Source organism: Acanthamoeba castellanii (genome assembly GCF_000313135.1).
Source record: "Acanthamoeba castellanii str. Neff unplaced genomic scaffold scf7180000084599, whole genome shotgun sequence".
Classification (NCBI taxonomy): domain Eukaryota; phylum Discosea; order Longamoebia; family Acanthamoebidae; genus Acanthamoeba; species Acanthamoeba castellanii.
In genome coordinates this window covers 1,655,370-1,679,151 of record NW_004457442.1, presented here as the reverse complement: position 1 = coordinate 1,679,151, position 23,782 = coordinate 1,655,370, and the positions used below count along the sequence as shown (strand labels likewise).

Below are 23,782 nucleotides of genomic sequence, written 5' to 3'. Positions count from 1 at the left end.
GCCTACCAAAGCACTAGTGCACCTGGTTGCAAAAAAAGGGCTGGCTTCAACAACAGATGACCTCAAACAAGTTGGCCACACCAGGTGCCTGCTCTGGCAGGGGCTTGGAGGCAAGTGGCTTTGGCAAGGGACTAGCTGATGAGCTTGGGCTGAGCTCTGAACTGTGGTGTGCAAGTGTTTGGCCATGAGCAGAGAGGCTGAGGTTGCCACTTTTGTGATGTCTGCCAAGAGGTACCATTGGGCTGTTGTGGGTGAGGTGGAGTGGAAGCATTGGTGGCTGGGCCAGACAAGTGTGGTGGAGCATGTAGGGCAGGGATGACAGTCATGAGTTGTGAGGTTATTACCATGCTGGGTGGTGAAGATGGAATGTAATGACATAACAGCTCTACTATTTATATCCACACCTACTCCACAGTTTCAGGCCAGTTACATATCTCTTGCACATTGCTGCTTAGGATATACTCATTCCACTTCCACTTGTGCAGTTTTGTAATAACTTTGATGCGGCACATCATGTAGCTTGCCCTTGGCCACAACTCGCAGGCAGTAACCTGAAGTCGCCTGTTGTGGCCATTCGCCTCCAACCATTCTCACAAGGGAGTTTGCCAACCTTTATTTGGATGCGTTTTGAACTTTTTTTGTAATTTGTGAGAAATAAAAAAAAGGAGAGTTTATTCCCAACATGCAAGGCGGAGCGGAGGGAGGATCGCGATTGGGGCCTGCCCTCGCGTCTACGGTGCAGGGGCTAGCGGCACACAGGGAGGCGTGGGGCGAGACGAGCCGCAAGGGCGAAAATCGGCTTACCAGATTAATCAATGCCAAGATGGAGCTGCTGTGCGCACGGCGGTCCTCTTCAGCGTGTGCGCACGCCGTTAGCATTGTATTAACACGTCCTTCCTTGCGCTCAGATACGTAGATGCCCCTCACTGGGGTTGCTTGCGTCACAACGCCGAGGTACGTCTCTTTCCTGCTCGCTTGCAGGTGGCACGTTGAGTAATGGGGCGTGTGCGTGCGAGGAGATCATCGAGCGGGTTGAGGGGAAGCTGCACGAGCAGTGCCGACACTACATCAAGCTGCTTCGCGAAACATGCCACGAACTGGTGCGTGAAGCCCTGACCACGAACATGCACCAGGTCGATTGGGCTCAACCCTCACCCTCTTGTCCATGTTGGGTTGGGAATCATGTGTTGCACCATGTCGCTCCAGGCACTGACGCACGGCAAGATGGAGCAAGCGCTGCTCCCTCTTCGCACGACTCTGCGACTCGCCGCGGCTAAAGGAGGTACCAACGCACCCTTGCTAACCACTTCCCACATCCACTGGCAACATCCCAACGCTCCTTCTTTCTCCCGTGGCGTGCACAATCAAGACGAGATGATGGGCCAAGCGCCCGTCACCAACACCCTCACCCTCGCTCAGGCTGGTACGCTCCTCAACAATCCTCCTATGACGAGTCGCTCACCTGCACGCACCTCTTTGTCGCTTTGGGCCGCCCAGTCTCGCTGGCTGAGGAGCTCGTGGAGATGTACGCGAAGGATCTGCACCTCAAGCGGCTCATTGTGGACGACGTGGTAGCCCAAGCCAACCGGGACGTGCTCATTGTCTACCTCACGTCGTGGGAAATGATGCCCTACGTGGACAAGCGGCGGCAGAGCGAGCTGTTCGACATGCTCACCCCACCGGCGCCTCTCTTCCATCCCAACTCTTCGCCCTCTCCGAACGCCACACCACCGCGATTGTCTTCCTCGTCCTATGAAGACGACGATCCCTACGCCTGACGGCGGTAAATAGGGTAACGAAGGGGCGTGTTAAAAAAAAAGAGAAAAATGGTGATTTCACAACCTGGCCTCAACATCAAATGAGTGCGCAAGTGTCTGCAACTCTCTCGTCGCCCGCTGCAGCCTTCCTCCGCCCGGACCAGTTCTTCCCCCCTTCCTCAATGCTGCAATCTTTCATCCAGACCGCAGCAGAGGCCGGGATGCAGACTACCATCAGCGGACCGGTCTTCCCCTTTTCACTCTCGTTCTGGCGGCGACCGTGGGCCTTCTCCCTTGCATCGCTGGGGGCATGCGTGGGGCTTGCCTGGGGTCCCGTCTTCCTCTATCGTCGCAAATTCATGCGCAGATTGGGCCAGCACTCTTGGGATGAGATCGAACCGCGATCCAATATCTACAGGTGACTTTAGCTCTACCCGCACCCTCTTCCTTGCCCTCTCCAAGATTGTTATTCACTGGCCGTCGACACCACAGGGCAGAGGATGAAGAGCACAAGGAGGCAGTCTTGTCGTACATGCGGTAAGTGAGCCCCACAGCTGCATGGTCACTGCGGCTGACGGTATTGTATCTACTGTTCAAAGGCGATGCCTTGCTGCGCATGCCAGTGGGGTGGAGTCCTACCCCGTCTATGCATCGGCCATCCTTCTCGCCATCATCACCCGGGTATCATCCTCGCTTGTGCTTCGTCTCGCTAATCTCTCCCACTCACTTCTCTTTTCCTCAAAGGTGGAGGCGCGAGTGGCCGACAGGCTAGCACTGGCCTATGTGCTTCTCCGCTTGCTCTACACCATCTTCTACATCTATGGTAGGCATCCCTACACCCATCGCCGCATGTGCTCTTTCACGTACACTCACGCTGCCGCCAGGCTCCAACATCGTGTTGGCCAAGCTGCGAACGTTCGCGTGGACGGGGAGCTGGATCATCACATTCGCGCTTTATTGGAAGAGCCTGCGAAGAGTTCATTTCCTTGAACAGTCCCTTTAGTCGAGCACTGCTTGCACAGCAAGCCTCTTCGCTCCCTCCTGTACAGACTTCTTGCGCCGTGGTGAGCGGGGGAAGAAATTACAAATAAAAATGGCTGGGAAAAGGAGCCATTTTCTCGCTCTCTTTTCCGTTCGGGCCTTCGATTGTCTCTGTCCTCTCATCTCGCATCTCACACAATGGCCGCCCCTCCCATGCAGGCTCCCATTCTTGTGCTCAGTGCGTACTCCAATTTCGTCCCCAGAGGGGTTTCAATATGCGTCCCGTGCTGCCTTTATCGATGCATGGCCAGCAGCAGCAATTTTGCTTCCTGATCTGCTGTTTATCTTATCATTTACAAAGCATTTGCACGATCGCGGCATACATCTACTTACGCTTCTTCCCATTTATGTAGCCGATAACACGAAGCGCGAGAGCGGTCGTAAGGCGCAGAGGAACAACATTGCCGCTGCCAAGGCCGTCTGCAGCGTTGTGCGCACAGCTCTTGGCCCGCGCGCCATGCTCAAGATGATTCTCGACTCCATGGGCGGCATCGTTCTCACCAACGACGGCAATGCCATCCTCCGCGAGCTCGAGGTCAGCCACCCGGCCGGCAAGAGCATGATCGAGCTCAGCAAGACCCAGGATGAGGAGGTCGGCGATGGCACCACCTCCGTCATCATTCTCGGTACGCTAGCCTACGATTTCTTTGTGATTTCTTTCGATGAGGATTCTTCTCGATGCCTCCCTCCATCTGGCATTAAAATTGCAATTTTGACATCGTGTGATTTCTATCTCCAGCCGGCGAGATGCTCACCGTGGCAGAGCCCTACCTTGAGAAGAACATGCACCCTACGGTCATCATCCGTGGCTTCTTCAAGGCCAGGGACGACGCCATCGAGGCCCTCGACAAGCTCGCCATCAAGGTTGACATTTCCAAGCGTGAAGAGCTTTTGAGCATTATCAGGAGCTGCCTCTCCACCAAATTCGTCAGCCGCTGGATGGATCTTATGTGCGACCTTGCCCTCGATTCCGTCTCCGCTGTTGTCCACCAAGATGGCAACCGCAAGGAGATCGACATCAAGCGCTACGTCAAGATTGAGAAGGTATCCACCTCTTGCCACCCAAGCTTTCTCTTGGACGATCGGTGAACAGCCCTTTCTCTCCCTCCCTCCCTCCCTCTGGTGTGTGTGTGCGCGCGCAGGTGCCTGGTGGCGAACTGGAGGACAGCTATGTGCTCAAGGGCGTGATGCTCAACAAGGATGTGCTGCACTCGAAGATGAAGCGCAGGATTGAGAACCCCCGCATTCTCCTCCTCGACTGCCCCCTCGAGTACACGAAGGGCGAGAACAACATCATGATGGATGTCACCAAGGAGGGCGACTGGACGGCGATCCTGAGGGCCGAGGAGGAGTGGGTCAAGAAGACTTGCGACCACATTATCGCCCTCAAGCCCGACCTCGTCATCACGGAGAAGGGTGTCTCCGGTACGGCAGAGACCGCACCCCTCGCCAACAACTACCTCGTTTGTTCACTTATGGCACTTCCCGCGCAACAGATCTTGTGCAGCACTACTTCGTGAAGAACAACATCACTGCGCTCCGCAGGCTCCGCAAGACCGACAACAACAGAATCGCCCGAGCTGTCGGCGCCGTCATCGTGAACAGAGTCGAGGAGGCCAAGGAGTCCGATCTCGGTACCAAGTGCGGACTCTTCGAGGTCAGGAAGATTGGTGATGAGTATGTAGCCCCCGCCCTCTCTTAGCCCCCCCCCTCGCGTCTTCGTCTGTGCACCCGGCGCTGTGATGACTGCTTTGTGTGTCTGAATCTCATGATCTTGACAATACGAGTAGTGGTATTTCTGAGCATTCTGGGCACGCTTTTAGTTAGTGTTTCATTGTTATCTTGCCATTTCACATCTCGGCTCGGCTAACGCTCGCGTGAATCCAGGTACTTCTCGTTCATCGAGGACTGCAAGGAGCCTAAGGCCTGCACCATTTTGTTGCGCGGCGCCAGCAAGGACGTCCTCAAGGAGGTTGAGAGGAACCTCCAGGTACCTTCCCCCCTTCGCTACAGCACTCTGCAACGCATCACAGTATCGCCGAAAGCCATTGTTCTCATCACGTCGTTTGTCCTGCTCTTCTTTTCTCTCAGGACGCCACCTGCGTGGCCCGTAACATCCTGCTGGACCCGCGTCTGTGCCCCGGCGGTGGTGCCTCCGAGATGACCATCTCGCAGGCCCTCCGGGAGAAGTCGAAGGCCATCGAGGGTGTCGAGCAGTGGCCCTACATTGCCGTCGCCAACGCTCTCGAAGTCATTCCCAGGTAAGCTTAACCATTCCTTCCTCTTCTCTTCTCTCGCTCTTTCCGTTTTCGTAGCGCGTCGTGTCGTTGGTCGCATGTCGTGCGTTGCGTGCGCTGGACTCACGCGCGTTGTTTGGCGCACGGCAGGACCCTGGCGGAGAACTGCGGCGCGAGCGTGGTGCGCGTGCTCACGGAGCTGAGGGCCAAGCACGCCGAGGGCAAGAACCAGTCGTGGGGCATTGACGGCGTGAAGGGCACCCTGGCCGACATGATGGGCCTCGGCGTCTTCGAGCCCTACTCGGTCAAGGCGCAGACCATCAAGACCGCCATCGAGGCCGCCTGTCTTTTGCTTAGAGTGGATGACGTGGTCTCCGGCATGAAGAAGAAGGGCGGCCAGTAAGTGGTGGCATCTGCTCCACCTGCCTGGCTCTCGGCCAGCTTGTCGACAATAAACGAACGCATGCCATCAATTCCAAACCTTTTTCCACGTAGAATTTAGCAGAAGGAGCAGAACAGAAAACAAAAGATGCAACGCATGTGTGCCCACCCGGAGCGATTTAGCATCTTATCGGCTTGGAGTAACGGTGCACCACGACCGGTGGTGGGACTTACGCTCAGAGCTGGTGCAGCGACAGGTCATTCTATGAAGGTGTTGGGCGGCGGAGCGTCCGCGGCCCAAAGAAGATGCCTTGCTACAACAACCAAGCGTGCGAAGCTCCTCCCACGTTCGGTTCTCGAGTTCCTCTAATGAACTCCACACTGCAGGGGACCCCAAAAACGAAGGACCAGCCCACTACCGCACCAAGCAGAAACTTATGCAACTACTAAGCTCGGGTACGTTCACAAGTTGCACGCTATCGACACCACTCCCTGACTAGTGCGTGCGTGGGCATGTGTGGCATGCGGTGCGAGCACAGCGAATAGCCTTGACGTCGCGGTCGCGTGCGCGAGTCCGTGGGGCAGTCCTGCCGGTCCTCGCGCCGGGTCCCTCACCGACGAGGGTGGACGTACGTCTGAACATCTGAGGGTCACCGGATCCAAGTCAAGGCCTAACTCACGGACCCTGATGCGTGTATGTTTGCGTGGCGTGGCGATGTGGTCGGAATAGGAGGAGGAGGCAAGTTCTGGCGATGTCGCAACGAGCGTGTGGTGTCGGGTTGGGCCAGGGGCTGGAAGGAAGTCGAGAGCGAGTTCACCATTCGGGTACGTGGACCATCACGTTCACAGTTGTGGGCCACCCCTTCACAATCGCCATTGATTGGGTCCTGATGGCCAGGGTGTGGGAAGGCTCGATCTGGCGCTGCTATACAAGCACTCGAATTACGAGTCGTACAACCAAACCAAGAACCTGAACGACGCCCTGACGGTAAGCGTGTCTTGGTTGGTGTGCGTCGTCGGCTGACGCGGTGTTGGTCTGGGTGGAACTGCGTAATATGCACAGAGCGAAGCGGCGAAGAAGAGGGCCAAAGAGGAGCGTAAGATCAAGGAGATATTGGTACACGAGCAGTACCGGAACTGGTTCACCGACCTCGTCAAGTTCCGTCAGGCCGCCGTAGCGCACGCCGTTTACACCTTTCCCCATTCACTCACCGCGTTTGACAGGTCCGTGCCCTCCCCATTTAGTCTCACGACATGACACGGCACGCGCGCGACACTCACAACACTACATGCCCGCAGGATGATCGTTCATCGGTTCGCGGATTTCCTGCAGCTGGGGCACAATAGTGAGGACCTGCCAGAGGCGCGAGCCAACAGTAGGGACCCGACCCGGCAGCTTACCGTGACGAAGCTCCCCGAGCCGCGCCTCGAACTTCAAGACCAGGTACTCCGCCTTCCTCGCCCCCCTTCCACCCAAATCAATGGAGCATAAGAGTGCCTGATCCAACGGGCTCGGCGTCGGCACAGGCCATGGCGGTCGAGGGCGTGGTGGCCGTCGAAGTGTATGACACATCCAAGGTTCGTTGTTGGTAGCCGCACACGCACGCGTAGCACACACTGCACCCACATCGCACACGTAGGCTCACTGAGCGTCGTGCGCCCTCCCCCTCATGTGCAGATCGGTCCGTTGAAGAAGGCCCGGCTCGGACGGGCCAACCTGCCATGGATCGAAGTCGCCACCCTCCCCTACCACACCAAGCCCCAGATGCCCCTCCGGGTGCTCCGAATCGCGGGTCACCCGCATGATGGCGGACGAGAGCACGACGGACGGCGGGGCGAGTACGTCAACATCGCGCCCGCGCTCGAGGAGGTGTCCTTCGATTCGACGTCGTCCCACGCGCGGCGGCACGGCGATGGCGGGGCGCACCTCCACAAGGAGTGGCGATGGGTCTGCAGCGACTGCTCCACCAAGTTGCAGGTACCTCCCGTGGTTCACTTAACATGTCATTCGTCTCTTCAATCTTGAACGTGTATTGTGCCGTGCGGTGGCGTGTGCGGTGAGTAGCACAGGCTCGTGTTCACGCGCATCGGGGCAGTGGTGGACTGGTACATGTCGCGCGGGAGCCGAGGTGGCTATGGCAAACTGGTGCGACGTGTCTTTTCCATCCTCGAAGATAGAGCCGACCCCGCCGCCAACGCTGCCGAGTACTTTCTCGTCGAAGGCGGCTTCAACGTGCTCAACCGACTGCATCTCCACGGTGCGTGTCGACTCTCTCCTCTTCATAGAAGACACTATCATGACCTAACATGCGTGTGCGTTGGTCGCAGAGCACGAGAATCACTTGCTGGCCAGGTCGACGTCGCTGGATGACCTTCGCGAGGCCTTCGAGCAGCGCCTGGTGGCGATCAGCGGGCGCGAGGGCGGCCACACACAGGCGGTGGTCGAGCGGGTGGCCTGGCCCGGCGTGGCGCCCGCGGACCTGTTCGACGCGCGTGACCGGGAGATTCTGGGCGGCGTGCCCTCCTTCCCGACGCCCTCCCTCTTGTTCCCATCCCTGGGTACATATCGCCGTCCTGCTGCTCTGCCTTCGGCTCAGCCGGAGCCCTTGGTCCTTTTGGAACCGAGGAAGCTCACCCGCGCCCGTCGCACATGCCGGCACGACACGCACGCAACACACCCAACAACACGCACCAATCAATCGCAGAACGGAAGCTGCAGCCGGTGATGGCCTGGGATGTACAGGAGCGCAGATGGCGCGACATCGACGGGCGGCAGCGCCCATCAGCAACCGTGTGACCTGTTCTGCTGCTACGGCCATCCTTATTATTTATTTTTGCCGTGGAGTGTTCACTGCGTGTCGTTTTGTCGGTGCTTGTTTTATTTTCGGCGTTGCACCGGCTCGCCGGAAGCCCGGACACACAAGAATTGAGAGGCCGTGTTAGAGAACCTGCCCGCTCGCGAGTGATTGTTTGTTGTTTGGTCGGTGCACTAAGGGCACAGTTAACGACAGTGTGGGCAAACTCCGCGGTTAGTGGAGAAGAGACCAAGCTGACTGGGGTGTTTGACCGCCGGGTAAGAACGACACGTGATCGAATTTATCCCTGATTGGCTGCCTAGATAACCATCCCGCGACTTTCACTGGCTACTCAATTTTGCCGACATAATGGTAAGCTCGAGGGTCCCGGGAAACGGTCGCTGGGCGCTCAAGCTTACGTAAGTTTGTCCCTGCGGGGGCGCGTGGCGCCTATTAACCGACATGCATGTTGCCTCGCCACCGCAGTACGCACAGACCGTGCCACCACACCTGCCCCGCCTATTGCCTCCAACACTGCCCCGTGATGCTCATCACTCCCTGATGATGTTCTTTCTTCACACCACCAGCTGTACAGAACAGACCCACCAAGCAGAGCGAGAAGCAAGACCGAGCGGCTACCCAGGTTCGCAAGGGGAGGGTTGGGCCGTAGCCCTGGATACGACGGGAGAAGGGAACCTGTGAGGGGAGACCAAAAGGGAGCTGCCCCTGTAAGTGGGCGAAGCTTCAAGAAAAGAGAAGAGAAGACAAGGGAGCGAAGAGAAGAGAAGAGAAGAGAAGAGAAGAAGGCCAACTCACTATTTCTCGCTTTTCTTGCTTCTTTGTGCAGGACACGGCTGAGTCGATAAGGCCAACACCACCACCACCACCAGCAGCAACCATCTCCCAAAAACACCCGGCTGAGCAACCGTCAGCAGGAGCTCCTGCCAGGGAGGCCCCCAACGTGAGTCGCCCCGCGACAAGAGCTCGACGCCGGGAGCAAAAGGACCGAGAGCCCTCACGCGGGAGGAAGGTGCGGCCTTTTTCTCCGCACTGTGTCCTCACCCCCCGCGACCATCGATGCACGAGAAGCGAGCGCGAAGCAATACTCCGACCACCACGTCGTCGACGCGCGCAGAGAACGTGGCGGCTACGAACCCGCTGGCCGTGGGGGAGGGCAGCGGCAGCGGCAGCGGCAGCGGCACGTCTACGTCGACGACGACGGCTGGGGGGCTGGGCGGGTACCTGGTGATGGCCTCGCCGTCGACCTCTCCACCCTCGCACCACGAGTCCGAGGCGCTGGCGCGGCTCAAGCGGGCCAACCTCACCCTCCGCGAGCGAAAGAACGAAGAACGAACGCGAACCGGCGCCACGAGCGGCGACCTGCCGGCCTTCGCCCCCGCCCACTTACACTTGTCCCCGCGAAGGCCCTCCTCCGCAGACACTCGACCTCGCGCTTCGTCGACAGAAAAGAAAGAGAAGAGAGAAAGGGAGAAAAGCACGAGGAAATGGAAAAAGAAGAGTGGTGAACCAGCACAGCACAAGAAGGCGCCGGTGGAGGAGTGGAGGCCCAAGGAGGTGGCCAAGTGGCTGCAGGCGATCGAGCTGGGCGACTACGCCAAAGCCGCACGCAAGAAGAAGGTCGACGGCGCCCAGCTCGTGAAGGTGGTCGACACCATTCTCTCCACCTCGCCATCGGCCGGCCACGCCGATCATCACGCCGACGGCGGGGTGGTGCTGGCCGCGCTCGGCGTTAAAAAGCTGGGCCACCTCAAGCGACTCCAGCGCGAGCTCAGGCAGGCGATGCTCGACAGCAACGGCGGCGGCGATGACGGCGGAGAGAACGAAGACGGCGACAACAACGACGATGACGGCGCGGAGGAGAATGAAGAGGAGCGACGGAAGCAAAAAGCGGCGGGCAAGCTGCCCATCCCGCGAGGCCACTCGGCGCCGATCGCGGTGACTGCGTCGCTGCCGGTGGCCTCGTCTCCCAACCGACTCCTACGGCTCGTCCACAACCTCAGCGGATCGTCGACCACCCCGTCTTCCCTGTCCTCGTCCCCCTCAGCCACTTCATTATCGCCGTCGTCTTCGTCGTTGGCGCCGTCTTCGGTTTCGTTCCCGGCCATCGACTCGGACTCGGACTCGTTCCTCTCCGGCCCAACACCGACTTTGTCTTCGACGTCATCGCCATCGTCGCCGGCGGCGGGGGACGGGGCCACCTCTCACGGCCGGCCGCGCACGCGGTCCAAGCTCATCGAGCGGCTGGCCACCGGCATGCCCCGGTCGCGCTCGGCCGAGAGCCCGCTCCCACTCACCTCCACCTCCACCTCCACGTCGTCGTCGCCATTGTCAGGGTCGCCTTCGCTCGGGCGCTCCGGCAGCGGCTTCGGGTTCGGCGGCAACGGCGGTAATGGTGGCGGTGGCTCGTGTCCGCTGCCCGCTGTGGTGGTGTCGCCGCCGCTCTCGCCATCGGGCAAGCGGCCCAGCAACTCGGCCAACTTCATCGCCGTGGCCCACGGCACCTCGACGCTGTTCGACGGCGACGATGACTCCTCGGGCTCGACCATCTCCACCATCTCCACGTCGTCTTCCTCCTCTTCATCGTCTTCTTTGTCGGGAAACAACATGGGCGCGACCTTCTCCTTCTCGTTTCCCTCATCTTCGTCGTCGTCTTCGCACTCCGCGTCGTCCATCTCGGCCACGTGGGACGCGTCGCCAACGTCGTGCACGTCGCTCGCTTTCTGCTCCATGTTCGGCGAGGTCGCCATCAAGTGTGTCGTCGACGACGACATCTCCCTCGTGCGGCTCAACCTCGAGACGGACCTCTCCCTCTCTGGCCTCCACCGGTACACCTTCATCCTCTTCATCTTCTTCATCGGTGATTCCTCCTCATGAAGCTGACACGACACGACACGACATGACACACAGGGCGATCGAGCGAGTCTACGGGCAGCGGATGCGCGCGCACTACTTCGACAGCGAGGGCGACAAGATACGGATCACGACCGACAGCTCCCTGCGCTACGCCTACGAGGACTGGTGTCAGGCGCTCGAGCGCAGCGGGGCCACGATCAGCTGGCGACTCCACCTCAAGCCCCGCAGCAAGGCCCGCGCCCACTCCGACACGTCGTCGGGGCCGTTGTCGTCGCTGTCGATTTCCGCGTCCGCGTCGCCCTCGATGTCAATGGACGTCGTCGCTGACTATGTAGCAGATGAGGCTGCAATGTAAATGTAATGTAATGTACTCGTACCACACACGCTCACGCGCCATCGTGGCCGTGGTGAAGGAGAGGGTCGAGGAAGAGTGTGCGTCTAGTATGAATGGGTGGCGCCCAGCCACGAACAATCACAAGAGCAAAGGCGGGAAATGGTAGAATACGGATGGATCAGTAGATGTCGGGCTCGAGGCTGCGCTCGACCTTGAACTTGAAGTTGTCGGCGTAGTCCTTGTTGGGCGTGATGTTCTCGTACGGGGTCGTGCTGTCCTCGATCTCGTAGTCCAGTCCTGGGTATATATTTATTTTAATTGGGTTATTTATTGTCGGTTGGGGGCGTGCACGGTGCAAAAGAAATGGAAAACAAAGACATAAATAAATGGTGTTCATGATGGAGGGAATTAATCCGGGGGGGGGTACCGTGCTGCTTGCAGAAGGCGACGGCGGCTTCCTTGGTGTCGAATTTGACGTGGAGATTGGAGACGGGGTCCTTGGTCGCGGTCCAGCCCATGAGCGGGTTGGCCCAATGGTTCTTCTCTTCCTCGGGATACGAAATCTTCCAAAACGTGGCGGAATGGACGCCCGACTGCATTGTGCACCGGGCCGGGATGTAGATGCGCACACGGCGCTTGAGGTGCTCGACGGGGGTGCCCATAACGGCCGAGATGCTCTTGCGCCTCTCCTCGGAGACCTCGTCGGCATTGCCCTTGATCGCCATGTGGAGGCGGACCTGAGCGGCATCCGTGTTCGGGGGCGCTTCATTGGCCGAATTGGAGGCAATGTCTTTGAGGAAGCGCTGCTGGGACGACAGAGGAGCCGCCGAGCGGTAAAGGGGAGTGGCCCCAGCAAAAGTAAAGGGGCGACGAGCGATGGTGAGCCTCTTCATCTCTTTGTCAATTTGCCAGATAAATAAATATAAAAAGAAATAAAATAAAGTGCGGCGGTAACCGTTCAGTGTGAAAATTCGGTAAAAACGCAACCCTACAGCAGCGAGCTCAAACGCCCCGTGCATCAAGCAAGGCCCGACTCATCTTGTGCCTCCTCTTCTCCGCCTGCCTGTATCGTTTGCCACGTACGATTTTTTTCTTGACAAGATCCCTCTGCATCCATGGATTACCACGTCGTTGGCGAAGACTACAAGGAAGGAGCCACATCCTCGCTTTCTTCCATCTATATCCCCACCCATCTTCCCTCGTCTCCACCAGCCACGGCAGTGCCAATGAACGCCTGTTCCCATGGCTCCGCCCTTGGCGGAGCCGCCCAACCCAGCTACATGTACCCGCTGAAGGGCATCTCGTTCCTGGCGAACCACCCCTCCCAGTTGTGGGGCGCCGTGCTGTTGCCCATCGTCGTCAGCATAGCCATCGGCGTGGGCGCCTTCGTGGTCCTCATGGCCGGCGGCCTCTACCCGCAGGCCCTCTTCTTCCTGACCTACACCTCTCTGCCGCCAGTACGCGCAACCCTCTCGTCTCCGTGTGCGTCACGGCGTGTGCGTGCGACGTGTGCGACGTGTGCGACGTGTGAGTTGTTAGATGGAATGGTACTGAATCGAGCGGGCGTGTAGTGGGCGGCATGGATCTTGTCGCTGGTGTTGGTGTTCCTGGAGACGGTGCTGCTGTCGTTCATCCTCGCCCAGCTCTTCCTCGACCACGCCCGCACTCGGCTCTACGCGTACGCTCCAATCCCACGTTTGCGTCCGTGGGTCGTTGATCTGCGGGACACCGTCTGTGTGAGCTCACCTGCGCGAGTCGACTTCCTCCTCCAGCAAGGTGTTTGAGCTGAACGGTCTTCAATTCTCCAGCCTGGACAGGGTCATACAGGGCACTGGTATGCCGTGGGTGTTGTGTCGTGGTGCTGTTTCAGTGTAGCTAGTGAATCTGTGTCTTGTCTTTGTTGTTGCTGCTTCTACTTACGTGAGGTCGGCCATCTTGTCAGGCAACGCATACTTCCAATGGGTGTCGCAGAGGGCCATCTTCCTCTTCCTCTTCTTCCAGATGGTGGCCACCCTGCCCATCAATCTCGTGCCCGTCGCTGGAACCATTTGTTACGCCGGCCTGAACGGTACGCGCACGTCCACCCATGATCCCCGCGCCACACCCAGACTCCCACGTTAACACTCGTGTTGCGTGTATCACCCATCTACGATTGGACCAGGCGTGTCGTTTGCGTGGGCGCTCCAGGGGGTGTACTTCGAGCGCAAGGGCCTCTCCTTCCTGCAGCAGTGGAAATTCGTGAAGACCCACCTCAATGACTACCTCAGCTTTGGCGCGGTACAGGCTGATTGATGGTGTAACTCCCTGTCAACGGTGTACACCCCTAATTGATCACTGTGTGTGCACGCAGGTTGCGGTGTTGCTCGACAGCATTCCCGTGTTCAATATTCTCTTCTTCTACACGAACATCATCGGCTCAGGTGCCTTGGCCGTTTTGCTTTTCCGTTTTGCTTCTCGTGATGATGGGAATGTCCTGCGCAGTTGGCTGACCAGAACGGATGCTTCCCTTGCAGCTCTGTGGGCGATCGATATGGAGAAGGCGCAGACGCTGGAGAACAGCTTCCTCTTGCCCGCCAACGCTTTGATTGACGACGTGGGCATCATCGACACCGAAGAGCTCCACTGAGCCACATGGCCAAAGGCGTTGCGAACGCCGTGGACACCACCCCGGTGGGTCTTTGTACATAGCGCAGCACTCGTATTTATTTATTTTTTGACAATTAAAAAAATGTCTTTTTGTGACGAGTTATTTTCAGGATTTATCCGGGAAGAAGACCGGACACAAAGGGGGCGGGGGCTCGCGACGTTCTTTCTTCCTTTCTCTCCCACATCGTCGGCCTTCCCTCTTTCGCTGTCGAAGAAGATCAACCATGGGTCACGCCGCCGTCTGGAACTCTCACCCCCGCAAGTTCGGTCCTGATGCCCGTAGCTGGTACGTTGTCCACCACCGACCTCCCGCTTTCAATTCATCTCCATCTCTATGCGTGATCTATACATAAATGGATCAAGCTCTCCTCTGTGGACGGAGGTCCTAAATCGGACCTCCATCTCCCATTTCGGTTACGAAGATGCATTTTTTTATGCAATGATAGGACTGAAACCTTCTTGAAGTCACTGTATAGCCAAATACTGAGTAACCTATGCCATACACGCCCATCACTACTTTCCTCTCCTTGCATGTGCTGGCTTCTAATCCCCATTTCCTCCACAGCCGCCGCTGCGGAAACAACCACGGTCTCATCCGCAAGTACGGCCTCATGATGTGCAGGAGGTGCTTCAGGGAGCGCGCTGAGGAGATCGGTTTCCTCAAGGTATGTCTTTACCGGTTCTTAGTGCTGATTACCTGTTCTCACCGCCTTTTCCCCTCTCCAATTCGCGCAGATGAGGTAAATGCTCATTCGTGTCCCAATAAACCAACCATTTTGAGCTGGCCCCGAATGCCCAAAATGTCCCCCCGGATCTGATCAATCAAGTAGAGGGGCGTGGAGGAGTGTAGGAGGTTCTTCAACACGACGCGCCCAATCTTTGCACAGCGACCATAAATTCATTTATCCCTTCAGCCTCCTGTTCAATTTCTTGTGTTTTGTCGTATTAAAAAAACAAACATAAAAGGACGCAACCAAGATACAAGATGGAAGAGGAATACGTACCCTTTGCCAAGAGGCCCGAGTGGGCAGACGTGCAGCCTGTGCCACAGGATGATGGCCCTCAAGGCGGCGTCTGTGCCATCGCTTATTCACCCCAGTGTAACCCCCCCGCTTGCGTGGGCCTGTTGTTTCTTTTATTTATGATTCCACGCTCTCATTTGATGTTTTTTTTAAACAATTGATTATTACTGATGTGCCAGTCCAGGAGACCATGGATTATTTCAGGGCGGTGGTGAAGGCCAGCGAGGTGAGCGATCGCGCCCTACGCCTCACGGATGAAGTCATCCGCCTTAACGCTGCCAACTACACCGCCTGGTAAGCCAGTGCCTTCTCGTCACCTATGTGCTCCGTGCTCATGCGCCAATTCGTGTGTGCGGTGGCGTGTCTGCGTGTGCGTGTGCGTGTGCGGTGACCAGGGCCTACCGTCGCAAGATTCTGGTGGCGCTCGACGTAGACTTCAAGGAGGAGGTACAGTGGGTCAATCGCATCGCCGCTGAGAACCCCAAGAACTATCAAATTTGGTACGCACGCACGATCGCACATGCGTCCCTCTTAGTTGCCAACGTGGCGTCTGTATTCATCAGGTACCACCGCAAGGCGTTGGTGGAGCGCTCGCGCGACCCCTCGTTCGAGCTCGACTTCATCGCCCAAATGCTCAAGGGTACGACTGCACTGTCCCGTCAATCCGGGCCCCACCTACGAAGTTGTGGATGAGTGACCACGGTGTGGCGGCGGCGATGGTGGCGAGTGCAGAGGATTCCAAGAACTACCATGCGTGGGCGCACAGACAGTGGGTGCTGAAGGAGTTCAATCTGTGGGAGGGTGAACTCGACTACATCCACCAGCTTCTTAAAGGTGTGTGTGTGTGTGTGTGTGTGCGCGCGCGCGCGTGTTTCGTGTTTCGCGCGCGTGGGGAATACTCGAGTTGTGGAGCCAGCGCTGACCATGGCACCACTCGCACACACAACACGCGGACGCAACAGAGGACTTCAGGAACAACTCAGCGTGGAACCAGAGATACTACGTCATCTCCAACACCAAGGGCTTCGCCTCGCCCGAAGTCAAGAAGGAGGAAATCGAGTGCGCCTCTCACACCCCTCTTCTCTTCCCTCTTCAGCTCCCGCTCACGTGTGTTGTGTGTTGTGTGTTGTGTGTGCGTGCGTGTCATGTGTGTCGTGCGTGTCGCGAAATAGCTACGCGCTGTCGTGGATCCAGCGGGCACCCAACAACCAGAGCCCCTGGTACTACCTCTCGGGCATATTCAAGGGCGGCAAGTTTGCGGACCAGCCCTACGTGAAGGAAAAGGCGCTGGAGTGCCGGGAGCGCTACCCGACGTGCGCCCACGTCCTCTCCCTCCTCGTCGACATCTGGGAAGAGGAGGCCACTCCCGAAAGCCTCGAACTTGCCGTCCAGGTACTTCCACCCCCTCCCGTGTAGCCCGTGTGCGGCGCGTGTCGTGTGGTGTTGTGTGTCCTGTGGCGTGTGTTGTGTGTCGTTCGATCGACTGACAGCCCGTTTTCCTGTGCGTGTGGGTAGGGGTGCGAGGAGCTGGTATCGCACCTGGCGCAGACCTACAAGAAGTATTGGCTCTACCGCAAGGACCTCATCGCCTCCCGCCGCTAGCCGAGCCTCCACATAGCCACACCCCGCCTCCTCCTCCTCCTCCTCCTCCTCTTGGTCGATTGGCACAGACAAAACGTGTTGAGCTTTCTATCCTCTATGTGCGTGTTGTTCCTCTTCCAACGCTGGCTTGGTGGATCCCAACAGAGATCGGAAAAAGTGGTCGCCACGACTTAGAACTCGTAGTCGACGGCGAGGATGTCTTCGGTGATGGGCACGATGAACTGGTCCTTGACCTTGACGTGGTCCGGGTGGGGCAGGTAGGCATCAAGCGCCGCCCGGCCGCTGAACGTCACGCGCAACGCGAAGTTGAAACCCTTCGAGCGCTCCGAGAAGTTCTTGCCTGTACGCGTGTCGTGGCGTGGTGGTGAGTGTTGTGCAAGTGAAACTGCACCACACCACACTTGGTGGCGAAGTTGATGATGGATCGCATCTCTTCCCAAGGGATCGCGCCAGGATGATCTGCGGAAGATGAAAGGGCGGAAGGAGATGTACCGGCGGTGATCTTCTCCACGCCAGGGAGAGAAGCGAGGGTCTGCAGGCCGGCAACAAGCTCAGCGATCTGCTCCTCGGTCGTTCCCTCCTTCAGCTTGAACAAAACCAAATGCTCAATGCCCATCTTGCTGTTTGTCGGTGGCGAATTAAATATTTCGAATTAAGAGCGATTCTTTCTTCTGGGTTTATTTTCTTTTTTCATAATTCGACCAGAAAATCTTGATTATCCATTTGAATTCAACGCAGTCGCCCTGCCTCTGGTCGCGCATGTGCTGGTCTGAAGCTGAAGCTGAGTTGGTGTGATTATTATTGCGATTTGTGACGCTACACGCCAATCGCTCATTTTTATCAATTAGTTTTGTACTTAGCGAAGCCAATGCAGCAACCGCCAAAGAAGAAGATGGAGGATGTGGGAAGCGAGGATGAGGAGACAGAACTGCAGCGAGTTGCCAAGTTCTCGCTGCAATCACTAAGCGCTGTGATGAACGACCCCTCACAGCGATCCTCCTCAGCCTCACGAGCTGCTCCAGCAACCCACTCACGCACCAGCTCCTCCTCCACCCTTTCCTCCTCTGCCCTGGAAACCGCCAAAGAATTGGAGCTCTACATCGCCGAAGTCAATGAGGTATTTTATTTTTTTAAAAACATCTTTTAATATTTAATCCTTGATTATTGTTCGCATCACATCTTGTCGTTATTTATGTTTGTTTTTTTCTTTATTTTTATGTCTCATCTCTTGTTCTTTGCCAGCTGCAAGAACAGTTTCAGCGTGCCCACGCACCAACGGAGGAGGAAGAGGACGGGCGTGGGCCAGCAGTGCCCATCGAAGCCGTCCACGGCATGCAGCACCACATTCAAACCGTGCCCAAGGTACAACCAACACGAGCAGCCTGTTGATGTCGTGTAGTTGGCCGTGTCGCTGTTGAAATGGCCTTTCCCTTGCGTGATGATCGCGCGCTACTCGTGGATGTCGTTCTCACGCAACGGAATGCCACACAGGTGTATTTTCAAGAGGACTTCTCGCTAAGTGACCCGGAGACGTTCGAGCAGACTTGCCACGCGCTCGGATCCTCCTCCCCTGTTCTCCTCCAAGAGAAGGTAACGACACACGACACCCGCCCACACACACGACACTTTACACGTTCTAGAAATGCTCACAACACGCGCTTTCCCCTTGCCTTGGGCAGCTTTCGCACTATCTCGACGTGGTCGAGGTCGAGCTCGTTCGACAGGTGCGCATCTCCGGTTGCCCTGTCCTGTCCTGTCTTCCCTCACAATATGCTGCGTCTCTCGATTGCATGCATTCGCTTGTTAACCTCTCACCCTGTGTTCGCTCGCGTACACCGAAGGTGTCTATGCGGAGCGGCTCGTTCTTCACGGCCCTCACCACGCTGCAGGACCTGCACCACGAGGTGGCCTCTACATGTACCGCCATCTCCTCCGTGCGGCACAGCCTCGGGTAACAGCTCTCATGCCCTCCCCAGCCCCGATCGCAACAATTCCAACCACGCGCGGTGCATTCCTCGCGTCTGACCTCGTGCCCCCCCTCCCCGCCGACAATCAGGACCGTCAGCGACGCACAGGCCAAGAAGGCGCTAAACATCGTCGCCCTGCGTCGGCGGAGACAGAACTGCATCGTTGTCTACAAAAAGGTAAACTATGGTTTACGCTCACAACAAGACGACACACGACACGCAACACCGAGCGCATAGCACGCGGCACTTGATTTTGCGTTGCACACTGTTTTTTGACGGCCGCGCTCGGCACTGTGCAGTTGAAGCTGATTGCTCGAGTCCGCGCTGCTCAGCCGACCATTCAGCTGCTCTTGTCGAACAGGTTTGTTAGGCGGCGGTTACAATTAATTAATCGATTAATTTCTATCTTACCACCCTCTCTGTGTGCCGGCAGTGACTTCGCGGGCGCCCTGGATTTGATTGCCACAACGCAGGCCATACTGGCGTCGGACCTGCAAGGCATCCAAAGCTTCAAGTACCTATCTTCTCCACCTTCTTTAATCGATTCTTTTCTTTTGCCTGTTACTCACCGTTGCTCTCTGGCAGGCACACGTCGCTGCAGCTCAAGGAGATGACGACCCTCATCCAGCGCATGATCCAGGACGACTTTCTGCGCTTCGCGCTGGGCAAGACGTCCGAGATCACGGAAGCGGCGGAGGCGTGGGCCGCCCTCGGCGGGGAACACGGTACCCGCTCGCGCGCACATTCCAACACCATTCCTGAAATGAGCGTACCTGGGTTTACCTCATGCGTGCGTGTCCTACAGAGGGCGACGAGGCGGAGAAGGAGCGATTGTTTCACGAGGTGGGCTTGGAGGAACGGTAACTTGTGCAACACCTGTGGTGGTGGTGGTGGTGGTGGTGGTGGTGGTGGTGGTGGTGGTGGTGGTGGTGGTGGTGGTGGTGGTGTGTGTGTGTGGTGTGTGTGTGTGTGTGTGCGTTGCGTGTCGTGTGTGTGTGTGTTTCGTGCGATGGGTCCTTACACTCTTGGACTGCGACAGATTGTCACCATTGGCGTTCGGTCTTCTTCGACTGGGCAAGATTCGTCAGGCGTTCCAGCTGTATCGCGAGAAAATGCAAAAGAAAGTCTCCTCCACCATCGACCGAGTACGCCGACTTTCTTTTCTCTTTGGATCCTCACTACATGCACCTCCGACTAACCCCCTCCTCTCTTCTTGCCGCTCAGTATGTCGAGAACTTCTTTCGACCTCCCGGCCCCGCGAGCGCGGTACGGCACACACCACCGCACACGCGCACGCATGAAACTTGTCTCACGGGCATGTGTGCGCACGACCAGGGAATGGTGGTCGACGAGATATCGGTGCTGCTGGCGAACCTCGAGTCGTCGACCTTCCTGGTGGCCTTCCTGCAGCCGCTGTTCGCGCAGGTCCAGCTGCGCCTCGAGCGCATGGCCTACATCCACGCCATCCTCCTGCCCGTGCTCGACAGCTGTACGTGTCGCCCTTCACCCGGCTCCGCTTTGTCTGTCTGCCGCACGCGTGTCGTGTCGTTTTCCGTTGTGTGCGCTCACGCGCACTTTCGTGTTGGCAGGTGTGGGCAAGCAGGAGCAGAATTTCGGGGCGGCTACGCGCCCACTCAGCAGGAGCGACGGGACCGGCGGCGGCGGCGACGGTGGTGGCGGCGGCGCAGCGGACAAGGGCGCGTCGGGCAAGTGGTGGGGGCGCGCGCGGATCACCATCTCCGACGAGTACCGCAACCAGATCCTCTTCGACAGCTCGGAGACCCTCTCGTCCATCGTCGAGATCAGCCACTCGCGTTGCGCGCGTCTTCTCAAAATGGCAAGCCTCCTTGCACACGCACCACCGCACACGCACCACCGCACACGCACACACAAACCATGCTGACCGGTGAGGTGTTTGTGGTGGCGCAGCGGTCGGAGGCCAACGCGCGGTTGAGCGCGACCGAGTTTGTCGATATGTACAACGTGGCCATGCACTTTGTGCAGCAGGGCGAGAAGCTGTGCAAGAAGCAGTGCTTCAGCCTGCGCAACACGCTCCTGAGCCAGGTGAGGCTCACCCACCCACTCCCCGACTTCACTTGCGTTCGCAAACTCAACTAACGTCGTCTCGTGTATTGCCCTCTGCTATGTGGTTCGTCTTGCGACATGGGGCAGGCGCGAGTCTTTTTGGATGGGTTCCACAACAACCGGATATCGTCGATGGCCATCATCCTCGAGTCGGAGACGTGGACACAGGCTCAGGTTCTTCCCCTCTTCTCATATTTGGTTGCAGCTAGTGCGTGCGACCGTGCGTGCGGTGGTGCGTGCGTGTTGTGTGTGTGTGTGTGTGTGTGTGTGTGCCGCTGACCTCGTTGGCGGGCGCAGGTTGCACATGAATTCCAACAAATCGCGACAGACATAGCCACACCTGTTGGCGACGATGCGCTCCAGGTACCACCAGACACACGACACACGCGACCCATCGCACACGACGCACCTGACCGACGCTTTGTTGTGTGCGTGTGCGCGGGTGTGGTGTCAGGGCCTGGCGGCGCGTAATAAACGGTCGACGGACCAACGGCTGCAGCAGATGTCAGAAAAGGTCAGACGAGCCCACGAGCAGCAGCAGCAACAACAGCGCGGGGACATCGAGCGAAGGAACGAGCTGCGAAGATCAAGCGGCGACGCCGCGACACCGCAGCCGCCACCAGCAGCCGAGCCGACGGCGCCCAAGAAAGTCTCGGGGGCCACCAACGTCAACTCCAACGGCGGCGGCGGCGGCGAGGGCTCGCTCAGCGCTGCGGCGGACCGGTTGTCGTCTACGCTGTCGTCGGCCGCCATGACGTTTCTGACGAGCGGGTCGTCATCGACGTCGCCGTCGGGCTCGCTGTCGTCGTCGCCCACGTCGGGGTCGCCGCTGACCATGGGCGAGACGCTCTTCAACAAGCTCAACTTCCGCAAGCGCACCCCACAGAACCCGGCCCAGCTTGCCGACAACAGCCCCAAGGCGGGCTCGAGCAACGGCAGCAGCGGCGCTGAGAGCGAGCAGCCGGCCACCACCACGACGACGACCACATCGACGACCGCACCCGCCGGGGACACGTCGGCCGCGGCGTCGGCGTCGGCGTCGTCATCGGCTGCGGCTGCGAGGCGGGCGTCCCGAACGGAATCGGTCGCAGAGGGCCAAGGCGACAGCGTGTCGGAGGCTCTCGTGATCGGAGAACGCAAGTTCCACGTGGTGCGTGCCTTCTCTGCTGTCGACCTACACACCACGCCTGCACCGCGGTACTCAGCACGCGCGCTAATAACCAATCTGCGCAGGTGAACGCGGCGCTGATACTGGTGAAGCTGGTGGGGGAGTACCTCAACTGCCTGTCGCTCATTCCATCGCTCAGTACCGACGTCCTCCAGAAGGTGGTCGAACTCCTCAGGTGCGCGTCTTGACCTTCCCCTTTGCTCCCCGCTCTGATTAACGTCGCCAAGGCCCGACTGACCCGACAAACAACGCGCCTCTCGCGGCCTCCACTCTCGCCCACAGCCTGTTCAACTCGAGGACGTGCGGACTGGTGTTGGGTGCCGGCGCGATGCAGGCGGCCAGTCTCAAGTCCATCACTGCCAAGCACCTCTGTACGTACACCAGGCGACCTCCTTCGTGTGAATCCGCGTCCGCTCTGCGAAGAAGAGAGAAAAACGCTCACCTCTGCCGTGCCGTGGTGCTCATGCGAAAAATCAGCGCTCGCCGCGGAGAGCGTGGGTGTCGAGGTGGCGCTGATTCCGCACATCAAAGCGCGGATCGGGCAGTACCTTACCCTCAAGAAGCACCACATCCTGCTCAACGACCTCGACCGCGTGCTCGGCGTACGCCACCATCTTCGCCCCGACCACGCCTAACACTTCGAACTATCAAACACGTTTGCGTTGTTCATCTATTGATTGCTTTATTGCAGGACTGCAAGGAGCATCGGCAGGAGATCTTTACGAAGGTGGTCATGATTATGAAGGACCGTGCGGAGGTGCACAGCCAGGGCATCGCGGTAACCACACCACCACCGCCGCAGTAACTCGCTCAGCTGCGTGCGCTCTCGCTCATTCGTGCGTGTCGTACACCAGCGCCACTATACGACCAACATTGCCAAGTCGACGTCGGCGTACATGCTTACCCTGATCAAGGAGACCAGCACCCTCTACCGGGTCCTCTCCAAGATACTGCCCGCGAGCGAGATCAAGGTACACCCGAGTCTCCTTGTCGTTTCAAATTGTCTCGCCTTCCAGGCTGGGTCCACCTAAACCGCTTCCCTCCCGCGGCCCAACAGCACATCTTCACGGCCATCTTCGACATGTTCAACTCCCGCTTCACACAACAATTCAACACTCTCGAATCGCTCACGCCCGCCGGCAAGAAGAGGTACACCCACCCCGACCTATCTTACACGCATGCATTACCCAACACGTTGCGCCGTGCGTTGTGTGTCGTACTTTGTGTGCCGCCGTGCAGGCTGTACGGGGACATCGAGTATTTATTGCAGGCCCTGCGCGGGCTGTCGAGCGAGCTCGACCCCGGCACCAAGCTCATCACCCTCTACACCTCCCGCTTTGGCCAACCACCACCCCAACAGCAAAAGCAGCCACCAGCAGCAGCCACACAGACGTGACGGACTCCTTGATTACTGTCAAAGTTTAAATGTGTGTCTGCCAACCCCAGACCAGGCTTCATTGATGTGGTTGCATGTCAACGGCGTACAAGCACCAATGCACCAGTGTGCGTCTGCACAACAAACCGCAAACATTATGGGACGCGCCAAGAGAAAATACGGAAAAATGGTTGAGGCAGCGGAAAACGAAGCGAAAACAAAATTTGCGCTTCATTTTTCGAGCTTTTCATTACTCATCCATCCTCTTTCCATCATCCTCCTCCTTCCTTTCTTTCACTCCTCATCTGGTCGCCACGACCCTGCAGCACGCACAATTTTTTTCCAGCATCACGGAGCGGCAATTATTTAATCATTTATTCCGGTTTAATCATTCGATTTGATCCACCCGCTTCCGGTCGGTCGTCGGTCGATGGGAATCCGTTCGGCCGTCAGCAAAGATCGCGGCTCGAAAGAAATCCTGGTGGATTCGAGATGCGT

At 58.0% G+C, this 23,782-nt stretch overlaps 11 protein-coding genes across 11 annotated transcripts; 9 read left to right on the top strand and 2 right to left on the bottom strand.

Annotated features, from left to right (window-relative positions):
• Positions 1 to 918: 918 nt before the first annotated feature.
• Positions 919 to 1,778, top strand: ACA1_064720 (uncharacterized protein; the record flags this gene model as incomplete). The annotated part of the gene is made up of 5 exons (XM_004339650.1): positions 919 to 954; positions 1,020 to 1,100; positions 1,207 to 1,282; positions 1,370 to 1,423; positions 1,498 to 1,778. Coding segments are annotated over 5 exons (528 nt in total), but the record flags the coding sequence as incomplete, so codon positions are not given.
• A 200-nt stretch (positions 1,779 to 1,978) lies between these two features.
• On the top strand, positions 1,979 to 2,760 carry ACA1_064710 (uncharacterized protein; the record flags this gene model as incomplete). The annotated part of the gene is made up of 5 exons (XM_004339649.1): positions 1,979 to 2,175; positions 2,250 to 2,294; positions 2,381 to 2,438; positions 2,502 to 2,580; positions 2,642 to 2,760. The coding sequence occupies 5 exons, from the start codon at positions 1,979 to 1,981 to the stop codon at positions 2,758 to 2,760; spliced, it is 498 nt and encodes a 165-aa protein (XP_004339697.1).
• Positions 2,761 to 2,951: 191 nt separating this feature from the next.
• On the top strand, positions 2,952 to 5,438 carry ACA1_064700 (Tcomplex protein 1, gamma subunit; the record flags this gene model as incomplete). Its single annotated transcript, XM_004339648.1, has 8 exons — positions 2,952 to 2,976; positions 3,152 to 3,424; positions 3,538 to 3,842; positions 3,941 to 4,223; positions 4,295 to 4,475; positions 4,686 to 4,788; positions 4,890 to 5,059; positions 5,186 to 5,438. The coding sequence occupies 8 exons, from the start codon at positions 2,952 to 2,954 to the stop codon at positions 5,436 to 5,438; spliced, it is 1,593 nt and encodes a 530-aa protein (XP_004339696.1).
• A 284-nt stretch (positions 5,439 to 5,722) lies between these two features.
• On the top strand, positions 5,723 to 8,213 carry ACA1_064690 (uncharacterized protein; the record flags this gene model as incomplete). Its single annotated transcript, XM_004339647.1, has 12 exons — positions 5,723 to 5,768; positions 5,804 to 5,872; positions 5,956 to 6,045; positions 6,147 to 6,241; positions 6,315 to 6,404; positions 6,480 to 6,640; positions 6,716 to 6,860; positions 6,944 to 6,994; positions 7,095 to 7,394; positions 7,482 to 7,674; positions 7,745 to 7,975; positions 8,122 to 8,213. 12 exons carry the CDS (start codon positions 5,723 to 5,725, stop codon positions 8,211 to 8,213), a joined length of 1,563 nt encoding a protein of 520 aa, XP_004339695.1.
• A 1,075-nt stretch (positions 8,214 to 9,288) lies between these two features.
• Positions 9,289 to 11,440, top strand: ACA1_064680 (PB1 domain containing protein; the record flags this gene model as incomplete). Its single annotated transcript, XM_004339646.1, has 2 exons — positions 9,289 to 11,057; positions 11,140 to 11,440. 2 exons carry the CDS (start codon positions 9,289 to 9,291, stop codon positions 11,438 to 11,440), a joined length of 2,070 nt encoding a protein of 689 aa, XP_004339694.1.
• Positions 11,441 to 11,597: 157 nt separating this feature from the next.
• ACA1_064670 (NADHubiquinone oxidoreductase, putative) lies at positions 11,598 to 12,312 on the bottom strand (the record flags this gene model as incomplete). The annotated part of the gene is made up of 2 exons (XM_004339645.1): positions 11,598 to 11,716; positions 11,847 to 12,312. The coding sequence occupies 2 exons, from the start codon at positions 12,310 to 12,312 to the stop codon at positions 11,598 to 11,600; spliced, it is 585 nt and encodes a 194-aa protein (XP_004339693.1).
• Positions 12,313 to 12,699: 387 nt separating this feature from the next.
• Positions 12,700 to 14,045, top strand: ACA1_064660 (uncharacterized protein; the record flags this gene model as incomplete). The annotated part of the gene is made up of 7 exons (XM_004339644.1): positions 12,700 to 12,876; positions 12,991 to 13,097; positions 13,192 to 13,253; positions 13,362 to 13,487; positions 13,581 to 13,696; positions 13,770 to 13,839; positions 13,933 to 14,045. 7 exons carry the CDS (start codon positions 12,700 to 12,702, stop codon positions 14,043 to 14,045), a joined length of 771 nt encoding a protein of 256 aa, XP_004339692.1.
• A 244-nt stretch (positions 14,046 to 14,289) lies between these two features.
• ACA1_064650 (ribosomal S29 subunit) lies at positions 14,290 to 14,883 on the top strand (the record flags this gene model as incomplete). The annotated part of the gene is made up of 2 exons (XM_004339643.1): positions 14,290 to 14,351; positions 14,631 to 14,883. 2 exons carry the CDS (start codon positions 14,290 to 14,292, stop codon positions 14,881 to 14,883), a joined length of 315 nt encoding a protein of 104 aa, XP_004339691.1.
• A 167-nt stretch (positions 14,884 to 15,050) lies between these two features.
• Positions 15,051 to 16,689, top strand: ACA1_064640 (farnesyltransferase/geranylgeranyltransferase, putative; the record flags this gene model as incomplete). The annotated part of the gene is made up of 8 exons (XM_004339642.1): positions 15,051 to 15,107; positions 15,272 to 15,381; positions 15,483 to 15,587; positions 15,651 to 15,727; positions 15,820 to 15,921; positions 16,050 to 16,146; positions 16,260 to 16,479; positions 16,603 to 16,689. 8 exons carry the CDS (start codon positions 15,051 to 15,053, stop codon positions 16,687 to 16,689), a joined length of 855 nt encoding a protein of 284 aa, XP_004339690.1.
• A 170-nt stretch (positions 16,690 to 16,859) lies between these two features.
• Positions 16,860 to 17,305, bottom strand: ACA1_064630 (stress responsive A/B barrel domain protein; the record flags this gene model as incomplete). Its single annotated transcript, XM_004339641.1, has 2 exons — positions 16,860 to 17,029; positions 17,182 to 17,305. 2 exons carry the CDS (start codon positions 17,303 to 17,305, stop codon positions 16,860 to 16,862), a joined length of 294 nt encoding a protein of 97 aa, XP_004339689.1.
• A 276-nt stretch (positions 17,306 to 17,581) lies between these two features.
• On the top strand, positions 17,582 to 23,305 carry ACA1_064620 (vacuolar sorting protein, putative; the record flags this gene model as incomplete). The annotated part of the gene is made up of 25 exons (XM_004339640.1): positions 17,582 to 17,806; positions 17,944 to 18,051; positions 18,181 to 18,279; positions 18,369 to 18,413; positions 18,531 to 18,640; positions 18,746 to 18,833; positions 18,956 to 19,017; positions 19,090 to 19,170; positions 19,242 to 19,381; positions 19,462 to 19,516; positions 19,696 to 19,801; positions 19,881 to 19,922; positions 19,992 to 20,145; positions 20,246 to 20,451; positions 20,586 to 20,720; positions 20,829 to 20,915; positions 21,039 to 21,104; positions 21,196 to 21,891; positions 21,975 to 22,084; positions 22,192 to 22,280; positions 22,387 to 22,511; positions 22,601 to 22,687; positions 22,764 to 22,880; positions 22,967 to 23,058; positions 23,149 to 23,305. The coding sequence occupies 25 exons, from the start codon at positions 17,582 to 17,584 to the stop codon at positions 23,303 to 23,305; spliced, it is 3,282 nt and encodes a 1,093-aa protein (XP_004339688.1).
• Positions 23,306 to 23,782: the final 477 nt, after the last annotated feature.